This window comes from Cucurbita moschata, unplaced genomic scaffold (assembly GCF_002738365.1).
Source record: "Cucurbita moschata cultivar Rifu unplaced genomic scaffold, Cmos_1.0 Cmo_Scf00006, whole genome shotgun sequence".
In the NCBI taxonomy this organism is placed as follows: Eukaryota; Viridiplantae; Streptophyta; class Magnoliopsida; order Cucurbitales; family Cucurbitaceae; genus Cucurbita; species Cucurbita moschata.
In genome coordinates, this window is record NW_019268522.1 from 1,195,086 (window position 1) to 1,210,503 (window position 15,418).

Consider the following 15,418-nt stretch of genomic DNA (forward strand, 5'->3'; position numbering starts at 1 on the left):
TTTTTTTTTTTTTTTTTTCAAACAAACGGAATTGATATTTTACGAATAGAATGTCTGTATCATATTTTTTTAGTTCAACGTTTTGTAGGGTGAGAATTCGAACATCAATCAATTTCGTAGATGTGACGAGATTCAAACAATTCGGAGATGTGACGAGATTCAAACAAATATACGATCATCTCGATATCACTGTTGACTTCTGACAATTGAGAAGAAAATGTCGACGGAGTAAAAAACGGCCGAAGAAAAACTTCTTTGAAGCAGAAAATAACTAGAAAAAAAAAAAAGAAATATTTGAGTTGAACACGATCTCCTACTGGATGATCTCCTTCCTCATTTAGTTGGATATTTAAATAACAAATTATCCTAAAAATAGAAAAAAAATAAATGGCAACTGAATGATGCTCTTCCACTCTACAGGTACTTCCCACTCACTTCAATGGTGTGGGTTTAATCTAAAAATAGTTACCTAACAAAAAGAAGAAGTTAACTAAAAATTAGGGATCACATTCACTATTTATCTAACCATGTTGTAAAGCCCTATGCTATATCTACCTTATTTTGTTTGAACTTCGATTCGAGTCCTAAAGCTCGGTGTCCCTGGTGGCATGTCCTCCAGACTCCACGTCTTGTTCGGCCACCTCTTCTTCGAGCTGGCGCGCCGCCAGTCCAGATGGTTCACCTCTTCCCAGTAGGTCTTCCATCCTCCGGTACCTGGCCACCAGATCATCATCGTGATTAGCATCTAGCGTCGAATCTGCACTACATGGTGTTGCGAACTCCACTAGTTTAGGGGGTGTAGCTGGAGTTATGGCTGGGGTTGGCATAGGCGTGTGTCCGGTGCAGCTGCTGGCAGGGGTGACGATTCTCGATGTTGTGCTCCTCCTTCTCCCGGCTCGGTGACGAGGTACTCCACCGTAAATTGATTTGAGTTTTGGTTTGCCTCGGTCACGTCGTTCCACTGCTAGAAGGTGGTCTTGTCAAAGATGACGTCGCGCGACACGTGAGCTTGCCCCTCCATAGGATCATAGAACCTATATGCCTTGTTTTCGGGTTCGTAGCCGATGAAGACGACCTTCAGCCCTCTGGGATCGAGCTTGGCAAGGTGGGGACGCGCGTCTTTCATGTATGCGATGCAGCCGAACACTCGGAGATGATGTACCGCTGGCTTCTTGTTGTACTAGGCCTCGTGTGGCGTCTTCCCGTCGAGGCTTCGGATTGGCAATCGATTGAGGAGGTAGACGGCCGTCATTACCGCCTCTTCCTAAAACCTCTCGGGCATCCCAGCTGTCTTCAGCAATGACCTTGCTGTCCCGACGATGGTCTTATTTCGGCGTTCCACCACCTCGTTTTGTTGGGGGAGTAGGGCGCCGTTAGTCGCCGCTTCATGCCGAGCTCGTCGCAGTACTTACCGAAGCTCGCTGAGGTGAGTTCTCCGGCTCGGTTCATGCGCAACACTCGCATCTTCTTCCTGCATTCAGCCTCTGCTCGCGCTTGAATGCGCTTAATCGCTTCTGTCGCCTCACTTTTCGCTTGTAGCAGGATCAGCCACATGAAGCGACTTTTGTCATCGACCAGCAGGAGGAAGAGGGTCTTGCCCCCTGGGGTCGATGGCTTGATGGGCCTGCAGATATTGCTGTGCACGAGCTCCAACGGCTCACCAGCGCGGTAGGCTGCCTGAGAAGGAAAGGGGGTGCACCTCTACTTGTCGATGAGACACCCATCGCACAGCCTGTTCACGCCTTCGATTGCCGACAAACCGTGCACCATCTCCTCCTTGTGTATTTTTTGTAAGGCAGAAAAGTTTAGGTGCCCGTACCTTGCGTGCCACCTCCAAGATACTTCTTTGGTTCTGGCCGAGAGGCTAATTGGTTGATCTATCTCCAACTCTAGGATGTAAAGGCAGTTTGCTGTGCACCGAACTTATATGAGCAGCCGTCGTCGATCATCGCAGATCTTGAGTAGTCCGCGCTCGATGGAAATGTGGCAGTCGGCTCATCGAGTTAACCCAGGCTCACAAGGTTAGCCTTGAACCTCGGGATGAAGTAGTTGCCGGTCAGCTTGTGGTGCTCGCCTCCTTTGCCGACGAACAGGATGGTGTCGCGCCCTTCGATCTCGACGACGGAGCCGTCGCCAAACTTAACCGTCCCGCGAATCCCTAAGTCAAGCTTGGAGAACGCAAACTTGGCCCCGGTCATATGGTTTGTCGTCCCTGTGTCGAGGACCCATCGCCGGTGCTCTTGCTGCTCGTCTCTTTCACCGATTTGAGCAAACACTTGCTCCTCCTTCAGTTGAATTGGCTCCTCAGCCGATGCCTTTATTACACCTAACTAGAGCTCTTCCTCGGGTTTGAGGCTCAATGAATCAGCTACGCCATCGTCGATTACCTCCATGGACCCAAAATTGGGGACGTTGGGTAGGACTGATGCACTCACCATGGAAAGAGTCGGTTCGTCCTCCTCGGATTGGGCCACGTGGACTTTTTCCTTGAGCTTACTCCAACGATCTTGCTCAAGTGGCCTTTTTTCTCGTAGTTCGAGCACTGGATCGGCCCACCATCAATCGACTCCTTCTTTTGATCTCCTTCTTTCTCGCGCGTGTGCTTGCGAGATTTCCATGGCTTCTTACTGCCTTTGCGGCTGGAGGACCCGTTGCTCTCACTGGTGTTGTCGCGGAGCTTTAGGCGTGCAAGCGATTCCTCCTCAGTGAGGAGTAGACGACCTTCCTTGTCGACAGTTGAAGCGGGCATTCTTCTTCTGGAGTAGAGCTACACCGTCGTCGATTACCTCCGTCGACCCGGAATTGGAGATGTTGGGTAGGACTGATGCACTCACCATGAAAAGAGCCGGTTCGTCCTCCTCGAATTGGGCCACGTGGACTTTTTCCTTGAGCTCGCTCCAACAATTCTTGCTCAGGTGGCATTTTTTCCCGCAGTTCTAGCACTGGATCGGCCCGCCATCAGTCAACTCCTTCTTTTGATCCCCTTCTTTCCCGCGCGTGTGCTTGCGAGATTTCCATGGCTTCTTGCCGTCTTTGTGGCTGAAGGACCCATTGCTCTCGCCGGTGTTGACACGGAGCTTTAGGCGTGCAAGTCATTCCTCCTTAGTGAGGAGTAGACGACCCTCCTTGTCAACAGCTGAAGCGACATTCTTCTTCTGTTGCTCGACGTTACGCAGTCTTCCGGTCACCTCTTCCACCGTTAGGTCGTTCACGTCAAGTAATGTCTTTTTCCTTGAGCTTGCTCCAACAATTCTTGCTCAGATGACCTTTTTTCCCACAGTTCGAGCACTGGATTGCCCCGCCATCAGTCGACTCCTTCTTTTGATTCCCTTCTTTCTCGCGCGTGTGCTTGCCAGATTTCCATGGGTTCTTACCGCCTTTGCGGCTGGAGGACTTGTTGCTCTCGCCGGTGTTGTCGCGGAGCTTTAGGCGTGCAAGTCATTCCTCCTCAGTGAAGAGTAGACGACCCTCCTTGTTGACAGCTGAAGCGGGCATTCCTCTTCTGGAGCAGAGTTATGCCGTCGTCGATTACCTCCGTGGATCCAGAATTGGGGAGGGTAGGACTGATGCACTCACCATGAAAAGAGCCGGCTCGTCCTCCTCGGATTGGACCACGTGGACTTTTTCCTTAAGCTTGCTCCAACAATTCTTGCTCAGGTGACCTTTTTTCCCGCAGTTCGAGCACTAGATCGGCTCGCCATTAGTCAACTCCTTATTTTGATCCCCTTCTTTCCCGTGTCACCTCTTCCATTGTTAGGTCGTTCACGTCAAGTAATGTCTCGATTGAAATCGTAACTTGCTCGAGGTGATCAGGGGTGACCTGCAACATCTTCTTCACGATTTTTATCTCGCTAATGCTCCCACCGCATTGAAAAGTCATCGACAGATTCGCCATCCTTAAAATGGATCTCCGAGAGCTCCTTCCGTAGTTGCTCGATGTTGGATTCCCGCATTCGCTGCACACCAACCCGACAGGATTTGATACCCTCCCAGGGCGATTGCGCGGTGCGCTTGGTGGAGAGAGACGCCAGCACCTCTAGGGGTACCCTCCCAGGGCGATTGCGATTGCGCGGTGTGCTTCGCGACATCGGCCTCTCTTAATGGCAGTGATGGAGAAGCCGACACTCGGCGGCGGCGTGGAGGAGTGAACGAGTCTACTCAAGATGGACCCCACGATGTGTATATTTTCGAGCTTTGCATTTTCTTCTACTTAAACCTGAGACATGTGTGTTATTAGGTCGACATTCTAACTACTTGAGCTATTCAACTTGACTTTTGATAAAGTCGGCTCCAGCTAACGCTCTAATACCACTTGTTGACTTCTGTCAATTGAGAAGAAAATGTCAACCGAGTAAAAACGAAAACTCCTTCCAACAAAAAAATAACTAAAAAAAAGAAAGAAATATTTGCACTCAAAACCAGAATCTCATTTGTCATTATATTTAAACAACAAATTATCAAACAAATAAAAAATAAATGGCAACTTAATAATGCTCTCCCATAAACGTGTACTTCCCACTTATTTCAATTGCGTAGGTTTAACGTAAAAATAGTTACTTAACAAAAATAAGTAACTATAAATTAGGAATCATTCACTATCTAACGATCGCTAAATTAAATATTTCATATCATTCTTATTTAGACCCAATATCAATTCATATAATCTAATCTTACCTTGAATTTACAAAAAGAGCAGGTTTGCTGTCGTTACCATAAAAAACCAAGTCATCTAGGAACAGTTACGACTACATCGCCCAAAATCCAGAAAAATCCGAAACTCATAAATCCAGTGATTTGTTCTTCAATCTCCCTGTGGGCGCACACAAATCCGGATTTCCCACCAAAAATTTCCTCCCAATTTCCTGCATGGCCAAGTCTCGCCCAACCCCAGTTATATATATTAATCTTTGTTTCAATTTCAGAAGTAGCAGCTTATCGGAATCGAGGTTTGATTCTTCTGAAGCTTCTTCGTTCTTTAATGGCGGTGTCGAAAGGGAAATACATCAAGTTTCAGGGCCGGAAATGGTCCACATTCAAGCTTTCCAAGATAATCATGGTCTTCGTTTTGGCACTTGGGGTTTCCATGTTCATCGCCTTCCGATTCTTCTCTCCTCCTGAAAGTTCTCATAGCGAGCTACTCCACCGTCTCGCTTCTGTCCAGCATAGTGCCGTTCATAGGTACTTTGGCAATGCTTATTAGCGGAATCAAATGATTTTGATTTTGATTTTGATTTTTGAACTTGGAATCGAACCCCCTTTTTTTTTTTGTTGCAGTGATGGGTTGGGGAAGAGAGAGGATCAGTGGGTTGAGATCATTTCATGGGAGCCTAGGGCTTTCGTTTATCACAATTTCTTGGTAAGTTCTCAGAATTTTGGATTCCTTTTGGCTTTTTGTTTGGTTTTTGTCATGTTTTTGGTTGAAATGCTTGCTGATATGAGTGATTTTGGACAGTCCAAGGAAGAATGCTTGTATTTGATTAGTCTAGCAAAACCTTACATGGAAAAATCAACTGTGGTGGATATTAAAACTGGGAAGAATATAGATAGCAGGTCTGTATTTGTCATTTTCATGTTTGTTATCAATAGAATTTGTCAATCCTGACTATGAACTAACGTTGGTGGGGCTTGCGATGTCATGTCCACAGGGCGCGCACCAGTTCCGGGATGTTTCTGAGAAGAGGGCAGAACAAAATTGTCAGCAACATAGAGAAAAGAATAGCAGATTTTACATTCATTCCCGTAGGTAATGATATCCAAATTTGCATGTTACCTTGGCCAATTTCTCATGCTTCTTGTGATGATTCTTATCTATAAGAGCTTCAAAGCATGTTGAATCATTGTTTTGGAATTTTGTTTGTGTGTGTTAGTCTTGTCTGGTGGGACAAGATAGTGATTTGATTGACGACCTTACTTAAGCAAGATTTGTTTCATATGTTGTACAATAGTGTCGTTGAGTTGTGAAGATAGTTATTTCACTGTATTCAATAACATTAAGCTGTTATGTTTGTCCTCTTTGGGTTTCTCTTTTGGTTCCTTCTCAAAGGTTTTTAAAACGTGTCTGCTAGGAAGAGGTGTCCACACCCTTATCCACGCTCCTTTGGGGCTCAACATCCTCGCTCACACACTGTCCACTGTCCACCTTCCTTATGGGCTCAGCGTTCTCACTGGCACACCTCCCAATGTCCACCTCTCTTTGGGGCTCAACGTCCTCGCTAGCACACCGCTTGGTGTCCACCCGCCTTCGGGGTTCAACGTCCTCACTAGCACATCGCCTAGTGTCTGACTTGGATACCATTTGTAATGGACCAAGCTCACCGCTAGATGATATTGTCCTCTTTGGGCTTTCCCTTTTAGGCTTCTCCTCAAGGTTTTTAAAACACGTTTGCTAGGGAGAGGTTTCCACACCCTTCTAAATTGTTCTCCTCTCTAATCAATTTGGGATCTCACACATTTGCTTGTGTTGATGCTTTGTTGATGTTAGTAACATTCTTGGTCTTAGTTCATTTTGGTATTACTGTCAATATTCACAAATTCAACAGAGCATAGAGAATGTGGGTTTGTTTTCCATTCTAGTTTTGAGGCCCAAACCAAGCAGGGCTTTGGTGAACACTATTCATTTGCTTACTGATGCTTTGTAGACATCACTGACATTCTTGGTCTCAGTACATTTTGGTATTAATGTTGATATTCACTATTCCAAACAGAGCACGGAGAAGCACTTCAAATTCTGCACTATGAAGTCGGGCAGAAGTATGATGCTCACTATGATTTCTTTGCCGATGAGTTCAACATCAAACATGGCGGCCAAAGAATAGCCACTCTTCTCATGTATCTGTAAGATTCAACTTAGACATCTCTCAAACTCATCTTCCCCTCTCTACTCTCTCTAAAACCGTGACCGATACGAATGCAGGTCAGACGTCGAAGAAGGGGGTGAGACAGTGTTCCCAGCAGCCGAAGGGAACTTCAGCTCTTTGCCTGGGTGGAATGAACGGTCTGAATGTGGTAAAGGTGGACTATCTCTAAATCCAAAGATGGGAGATGCATTATTGTTCTGGAGCATGAGGCCTGATAATACCTTAGATCCTACAAGTATGCATGGTTAGTGATATTTCCTTCACCAAAATCTTCAATATTTCCATCTAGTTGATTCTAATGAACAACACACATGCCTTTTATCAGGGCTGTGGGATCATTTTAATGATTGTGAAGTAGAATTAATTTGACATTCTTGTGATATGTAGGTTCTTGCCCTGTCATAAGAGGGAACAAATGGTCATGTACAAAGTGGATGCATGTTAATGAATACTAATTCAAAGGTAAGAACACAATGTTCCTATATTATATATACACACATATATACTTAGGACTCATATCAAGATTTAAGATTCAGATGGTCTCAATATTTTCTTGTGTCTCCTGTGCGGCATACCACATTACCTACTTGTTGTCGTAGACTAATTGTTACAAACCAACACGGGCATTTTCAGCATATTTTGTTTTCACTCGTATGCTTTCATCATCCAACTTAGAATTGTTCGAAGCTAAGAACGCTTAATTTGGGTGTTTTATTATTAAGCCACTGAAAAGGAACGTGCACCTTGGGTATAGGTAGTAACTTCGATTTTTTTTTATTCTGTCTCAATCACTTTCATATGAATATGGTCTCGTCTCGTCATTCGTGTGCTCTTTTTTTTTACTTGGGTGTCATAATATTTAGAAGTGGGTTTGAGTATATGACATGATTTTAAGTGAGACCATTTCCAAATTGCAGGGTGGAATGAAGGTATACACTTGTTGTGAAGAAGACTTAACTCTTATGTTGTTCTTAGTTTATCACTCACCTTTCTTAAAAATTACCCTTTTTTTTTTTTTGTTTTGTTTCGTTTTTTGTTGTTGTTTGCAAACAAAAGAGTAGTTCATAGAACAGTTGAGTTTTAGTGTACTTCTTGTTCCAAGCCTTGCTTCAACTTTAAATTTTGCTACTTTTTTTACCTTGTTCTAAGATATGTTAAATCAATTCGGTCCTTTTGTCGTTTTGTTTTTATTTCGATTTGCTCGGTTCTCAATTTGAACATAGCACAGTTCCTTATTTAACCTTTCGAGCCAAAAATGTTTCATAAACTATGAATTTCTTTTTTAAGTTTTAATAGTTTGAGCTTGGTTTCAAACTTTTAAGTGGTTCTTAGTTGGGTTTGGATCATGTCGTGCGTCTCATCGTAGTGCTCAATTTATCTTGATTTTCGATAGATGAAAAATAGGATTTTTGACTTGCTTTGGCTACGTATCCTCTGAACTTTTGACCTCCCACCGGTGGAATTCTCCGTTTATCTTGATTTTCGATGAATGAAAAAGAGGATTTGACTTGTTTCGACTACGTATCCTTCAAAACCTTGACCCGCCACCCCGCCACCGGTGGAATGCTCAGTTTATCTAGATTTTCGATGGATGAAAAAGAGGATTGTTTACTTGCTTCGGCTACGTATCCTTGATGACCTACCACCGATCAACGTCTGAATGTTTTATTGCATGAAGAGTTTTAGATGTATTATTCTTTTTCTTAGTTCATTCTTGTACAGACCCTTCCATATCAGGTTATTGTTGGTACTTCTGTAATCGACCCGACAAAGGAAGCTGGTAGAGTTATTAAAGACGATACATCTGTTGGCAAGTTGTCCTCACCCACGGGTGGGACATTGATGTCAGGTCTACGCTATAGTTCGAACATTGACTTGGGAGGTAATCAAGTCAGGGAAACGATGAGCACCAAGGTATCGGGGAGAGTCATTTCTTGCTTCAACCCTGGGGAGTGAACATGATATCTCCTCGATTCGACTGGAGAATAGGTCTGGATGGCACGACCATTGCTTATGATTTTACAGGTACATTGGCACACTCAGTCCGTTCATCGTTTCCCTTTTCCGAACTCGGGTTTTTATGAGGTTGGGAACTTCTTTGTGCAAGAAGAACAAACCATCATTCTCCCAAAAACGAAGATTGCGATCAGATTCTTGAATGAGAGTTAACATACGAGACAAGACGTGACTACAAATATCAACAGCTGCAATGCCAACAATTTTTGCTTCATTGTGTTAGCTAATTCTATGGTTGTAGTATGGCCAACCGGCTTAAAGTTCGATGGTTGGTGGAGTGAGCTAAAATACTTTATTCTCAGTTTGATCTACATACATTATAACATAGTGAGTAAATAACTTCACCGTCGTATCAACTTTAACAGTATTCAGTGTTCCACCCGACCAACTTCAATAGAGTTTAGTGTTGCAGTTGTAGTTTGCACATTGATGCCAAATAACTTGCTTCAAAATTTCAAAATCTTGCAAAATATCACATTTTTATGAGACATAGGGAGATCTCACATTGGTTGGAGAGGGGAACGAAACATTTCGTGTGAGAATCTCTTCCTAGTAGACGTGTTTTAAAACAATGAGGTTGATCAAAACTGACAATATTTGCTAACGGTAGCCTTAGGCTATTATAAATGGTATCAGAGCCAAACACTGGGTAGTATGCTAGCAAGGACGTTGAGCGCCCAAGGGGGATGAATTGTGAGGTCCCACATTGGTTGGACAGGGGAATAGAGCGTTCCTTATAAGGGTGTAGAAGGGGGTGGAAACCTCTTCCTGACGTGTCTTAAAACAGTGAAGCTGACCAAAGTGGACAATATCTACAGTGGTGACATTGGACTATTACAAATGGTATCAGAGCCATACACCGGGTTGCCAACAAGGACATTGGGCCTCCAAGGAGGTGAATTGTGAGATTTCATATTGGTTAGAGAGGGGAACAGAGCATTTCTGAAAAGGGTGTGGAAACCTCTTCTTAGTAAACGTGTTTTAAAATCGTGATGCTGATGACGAAACGTAACAAGCCAAAACAGATAATATATACTAGTAGTGGCTTTTGGGTTATTACAAATGGTATTAGAGCCAGACACTGGGCGGTGTGCCAACGAAGACATTGGGCCTCCGAAAAGGTGGATTGTGAGATCACACATTGGTTAGAGAAGGGAACCGAGCATTCCTTATAAGGGTTAATCGCATTTTAAAATCGTGAGACTAATGACGATAAACAATACATAACAGACCAAAGCAAATAATATGTACTAGCACTAGCTTTTGGACTATTACAAATGATATCAGAGTTAGACACCAGACGATGTGCCATTGAAAATATTCGGCCTCTAGGGGAAAGGGTGGATTGTAAGATCCCACATTGGTTGGAGAAGAGAACTTAACATTCTTTGATCTACAAATCTCAACGTTTTAAAACCGTAAATAATAAACAACGAAATTCATTTAAACTTCGTTACATTTCAAAAGTCATCCATAAAAAAGAGGAAGTTCTAATAAATACTAAATTTAAATATAAAAATACAAAATTTCTATGTAGACAATAAATATAAAATACTAATCAAAATTATAGACCAAGGGAAAACCTTGTGCAGTCCACCATATTTAATTATTCTATCATATTTTTGATGTTCTTGAGAATTCGAACATCAAGAACATTTGAAATCTATATTCGATAACCGATTAAGTATGTTATGTTCATATTAAGATGTGATATCATTTATCATCCGGAACAGTTACGCCTACGTCTCCCAAAATCCAGAAAAGTCCGAAACCCATAAATCCAGTTCCTCAGTCTTCCATCTCCCTGTGGGCGCACACAAATCCGGAATGCCCACCAAAAATTTCCCCCCAGTTTCCTCTATGGCCAAGTCTCCCCCAACCCCAGTTCTATATATTGATCTTTGCTTCAATTTCAGATGTAGCAGCTTATCGGAATCGGGGTTTGATTCTTCTGAAGCTTATTCGTTCTTTAATGGCGGTGTCGAAAGGGAAATACGTCAAGTTTCAGGCCCGGAAATGGTCCACATTCAAGCTTTCCAAGATAATCATGGCCTTCCTTTTGGCACTTGGGGTTTCCATGCTCATCGCTTTCCGATTCTTCTCTCCTCCTGAAAGTTCTCATAGCAATCTACTACACCGTGTCGCTTCCGTCCAGCATAGAGCCGTTCATAGGTACTTCGGCAATGATTTTGATTTTGATTTTGATTTTGATTTTTGATTTTGGAGTCCAACCCTCTTTTTTTGTTGCAGTGATGGGTTGGGGAAGAGAGGGGATCAGTGGGTTGAGTTCATTTCGTGGGAGCCTAGGGCTTTTGTTTATCACAATTTCTTGGTAAGTTCTCTGAATTTTGGATTTCGTTTGGCTTTTTTGTTTGGTTTTTGCCATGTTTTTGGTCGAAATGCTTGCTGATATGAATGATTTTGAACAGTCCAAGGAAGAATGCTTGTATTTGATTAGTCTTGCAAAACCTCACATGGCTAAATCAACTGTGGTGGATAATAAAACTGGGAAGAGTATAGATAGCAGGTCTGTGTTTGTCATTTTCATGTTTGTCATCAATGGAATTTGTCTATCCTGACAATGAACTAACGTTGGTGGGGCTTACCATGTCATGTCCACAGGGTGCGCACCAGTTCAGGGATGTTTCTGAAAAGAGGGCAGAACAAAATTGTCAGCAACATAGAGAAAAGAATAGCAGATTTTACATTCATTCCCGTAGGTAATGATATCCAAATTTGCATGTTACCTTGGTCAATTTCTCATGCTTCTTGTGATGATTCTTATCTATAAGGGCTTCAAAACATGTTTGAATCATTGTTTTGGAAATTTTGTTTCTATGTGTTAGTCTTGTCAGGTGGGACACTTCAACAAGATTTGTTCTATACGTGGTACAGTAGTGTAGTTATTTCACTGTATTCAATAACATCAAGCTGTTCAATGATAGTTCAAAAACATGGTTAGACTAGCCAAACGAGGCAGGGGTTTGGTGAACAAGTCATCTATTTTGTAACTGCCCTATAGGTTCGTGAGTAGACATTGTCCTCTTTTAAGCTTTTCCTTTCCGGTTTCCTATTAAAGTTCTTAAAATGAGTCATGTGGTGAAATGTTTCTATACCCTTATAAAGAATGTTTCATTCTCCTCTCTAATCGATGTGGGATTTCTCAATCCACCCCCCTTTAGGGCCCAACATCCTCGCTGGCATACCGCCTTGTGTCCACCTTCCTTTGAGGCTTAGCGTCCTAGCTAGCACACTGTCTGGTGTCCACCTTCCTTTGAGGCTTAGCGTCCTCACTGGCATACCATCCGATGTCCACCCCCTTCCAGGTCTAGCGTCTTCGTTGGCACACCGTCCGGTGTCCACCCCCTTCGAGGTCAGTGACCTTGCTGGCACACCGTCCGGTGTCCACCCCCTTCCAAGTTTAGCGTCCTCGCTGGCACACCGTCCGGTGTCCACCCCCTTCGAAGTCAGCATCCTTGCTGGCACACCGCACGGTGTCCGCCCCCTTCGAGGTCAACATCCTTGCTGGCACACCGTCGGGTGTCCACCCCCTTCGAGGTCAGCATCCTTGCTGGCACACCGCCCGGTGTCCACCCCCTTCGAGGTCAGCATCCTTGCTGGCACACCGCCCGATGTCCACCCCTTCGGGGTCCGACATCCTCGCTGGCACATTGCCCAGTGTCTGTCTCTAATACCATTTATAACATTCCAAGCCCACCGCTAGCAGATATTGTCCTTTCTGAATTTCCCTTTCAGACTTTTCTTCAAGGTTTTTAAAATGCGTCTGCTATGGGGAGGTTTCCACACCCTTATAAAGAATGTTTTGTTCCCCTCTCCAATCGAGGTGTGATTCACACATTTGCTTGTTGATGCTTGGTTGATGTTAGTAACATTCTTGGTCTTAGTTCATTTTGGTATTACTGTCGATATTCACGAATTCAACCGAGCACAGAGAATGTGGGTTTGTTTTCCATTCTAGTTTTGAGGCCCAAACCACTCAGGGCTTTGGTGAACACTATTCATTTGCTTGTTGATGCTTTGTAGACACCACTGACATTCTTGATCTCAATACATTTTGGTATTAATGTTGATATTCACTATTCCAAACAGAGCATGGAGAAGCACTTCAAATTCTGCACTATGAAGTCGGGCAGAAGTATGATGCTCACCATGATTACTTTGCTGATGAGTTCAACATCAAACAAGGAGGCCAAAGAATGGCCACCCTTCTCATGTATCTGTAAGATTCAACTTAGACATCTCTCAAACTCATCTTCCCTTCTCTACTTCTCTCTAAAACTATAACCGATACGAATGCAGGTCAGACGTCGAAGAAGGGGGCGAGACAGTGTTCCCAGCAGCCGAAGGCAACTTCAGCTCGTTGCCTGGGTGGAATGAACTGTCTGAATGTGGTAAAGGTGGACTCTCTGTAAAACCAAAGATGGGTGATGCATTATTGTTCTGGAGCATGAAGCCTGATAATACCGTAGATCCTACAAGTTTGCATGGTTAGTGATATCTCCTGCACCAATTCTAATGAACAATACATATGCCTTTGCTCAAGGATGGTGAAGTAGAATTAATTTGACATTCTTGTGATATGTAGGTGCTTGCCCTGTCATAAGAGGGAACAAATGGTCATGTACAAAGTGGATGCGTGTTAATGAATACTAATTCCAAGGTAACTGTTGTATATCTTCTTAATAATTGTGTATAGATTATTCACACGTGCGCGCACACACACATATACTTAGGACTTAGATTAAGATTTGGCACCTGCTGGTTTCGATATTTTCCTGCGTCCCCTATGACATGATCACTTTACCTACTTGTTATCGTTTCTAAGAGTGAAGACTATTCTCATAAACCCACGCGGGTTCTTTCAACATATGTTGTTTTCACTCGTATGCTTCTTCGGAAAAATCCTATGAGGTCATCATCCAACGTAGAATTGTTCTAAACTAAGCACGCTTAATTTTAGAGTTTTTACGATTGAGTCATTGACATAGGAAGTAACTTCAATTCTTTTTCAGCTAATGGCCTTGATATTTTCGTGAGTCCCTTGTGACATGATCACTTTACCTACTTATTATCGTTTTTAAGAGTGAAGACTATCCTTATAAACCTACACGGGTCCTTTCAACCTATTTTGTTTTCACTCATATGCTTGTTAAAGAGGTCATCATAAACTAAGCACACTTAGTTTTGAAGTTTTTATGATTGAGCCATTGACATAGATAGGAAGTAATTTCAATTCTTTTTCAGTCTGTCTCAATCACCTTCATACGAATATGGTCTCGTCTCGTCATTCGTGTGCTCTTTCTTTACTTGGGCCTCATAATTTTTTAGAGGCGGTTTGCAATAATAGCTCCAAATAGCTACGAATCTAGTGTTTTATTAGCGATATATGACATGATTTTAAGTGATACCATTTCCAAATTGCAGGGTGGAATGAAGGTATACATTTGTTAGAGGAGAAGAGAAGAAGACTTGATTCTTATGTTTCAATATTTTTTGTTCTTAGTTCATTACTCACCTTTCTTAAAAATTACATTTTTTTTTAGGAATTACATATTTAGTTGTATAGTTACTTATATACTATACTCAAACAGAAAAGTTGAGTTTTAGTGTACTTCTTGTTCCAAGCCTCGCTTGATTTTGTTTCGATTTGGTCGGTTGCCAATTTGAGCACAACGTGTCTAATACATTTGTTTGAACTTTCGAGCCAAAAACGTTTCGTAAACTATCGATCGTTTAAGTTTAATAGTTAGAGCGTTTCTAATAGGTTTCAAACTTTCAAGTGGTTCTTCGTTGGGTTTGGACTATATAGTGCATGATGATCCTAATCATAGTGCTCAGTTTATCTTGATTTGCGATGGATTAGAAAGGGGATATTTTACTTGCTTTAGCTATGTATCCGTATGTAAGATCCCACATCAGTTAGAGAGGGGAACGAAGCATTCTTTATAAGGGTGTAGAAACCTCTCTTTAATAGACGTGTATTAAAATTGTGAAACTGATAACGATGCTTAACGGGTCATAGTAAACAATATCTATTAGCAATAAACATGTGCAATTACAAATGATATTAGAGTCAGACACTAAACGGTGTGCCAGGTGGACGATGGGCCTCTAAAGGGGGTATATTGTGAGATCCGAAGGAAACGAAGCATTTCTCATAAGAGTGGAAACCTCTCTCTAACAAATGCGTCTTAGAACTGTGAGACTGTCGGGTTGTTACACCTTCGAATCACCTTTGAATTCTCCTACCAGTGGTGGAAGTAAGTAAGCTGGCCTCCTACATTGGTTGTCCTTCAGAACCGGACGTACAATTGTAACACATCGAAAACTAAAATTAAAACCTAAAAATCATTAGATTTTAGAACATTTCAGCTTTATTATTAAAAGTGTAAAGTAGTGAATTGTTGAGTGGAAAGGTTAGTGAATAAAGGTGTAATGTGGATTATAATATATGGTTTAGGGTTGATTTAGGTTAAGACCTCACCTTTTCCTTTCCTAATGCTTAAAAGGAAATTCTTTAGACA

At 42.6% G+C, this 15,418-nt stretch overlaps 2 protein-coding genes across 2 annotated transcripts; both read left to right on the plus strand.

The window, feature by feature from the left end:
• Positions 1–4,707: 4,707 nt before the first annotated feature.
• LOC111444173 (probable prolyl 4-hydroxylase 3) lies at positions 4,708–9,221 on the plus strand. Its single transcript, XM_023082162.1, has 8 exons — positions 4,708–5,178; positions 5,275–5,356; positions 5,453–5,550; positions 5,646–5,743; positions 6,705–6,834; positions 6,914–7,101; positions 7,245–7,319; positions 7,775–9,221. Exons 1-7 carry the CDS (start codon positions 4,979–4,981, stop codon positions 7,310–7,312), a joined length of 864 nt encoding a protein of 287 aa, XP_022937930.1. The 5' UTR covers positions 4,708–4,978; the 3' UTR covers positions 7,313–7,319; positions 7,775–9,221.
• Positions 9,222–10,584: 1,363 nt separating this feature from the next.
• On the plus strand, positions 10,585–14,611 carry LOC111444174 (probable prolyl 4-hydroxylase 3). The gene is made up of 8 exons (XM_023082163.1): positions 10,585–11,045; positions 11,124–11,205; positions 11,303–11,400; positions 11,496–11,593; positions 12,984–13,113; positions 13,194–13,381; positions 13,480–13,554; positions 14,319–14,611. The coding sequence occupies exons 1-7, from the start codon at positions 10,846–10,848 to the stop codon at positions 13,545–13,547; spliced, it is 864 nt and encodes a 287-aa protein (XP_022937931.1). The 5' UTR covers positions 10,585–10,845; the 3' UTR covers positions 13,548–13,554; positions 14,319–14,611.
• Positions 14,612–15,418: the final 807 nt, after the last annotated feature.

Coding starts and splice junctions, on each gene's coding strand:
- LOC111444174 (XM_023082163.1), top strand. CDS start 10,846: ATGGCGGTGTCGAAAGGGAAATACGTCAAGTTTCAGGCCCGGAAATGG. Junction 11,206..11,302: donor TTGTTTATCACAATTTCTTG/GTAAGTTCTCTG, acceptor GATTTTGAACAG/TCCAAGGAAGAATGCTTGTA. Junction 11,401..11,495: donor GGGAAGAGTATAGATAGCAG/GTCTGTGTTTGT, acceptor TCATGTCCACAG/GGTGCGCACCAGTTCAGGGA.
- LOC111444173 (XM_023082162.1), top strand. CDS start 4,979: ATGGCGGTGTCGAAAGGGAAATACATCAAGTTTCAGGGCCGGAAATGG. Junction 5,357..5,452: donor TCGTTTATCACAATTTCTTG/GTAAGTTCTCAG, acceptor GATTTTGGACAG/TCCAAGGAAGAATGCTTGTA. Junction 6,835..6,913: donor GCCACTCTTCTCATGTATCT/GTAAGATTCAAC, acceptor ATACGAATGCAG/GTCAGACGTCGAAGAAGGGG.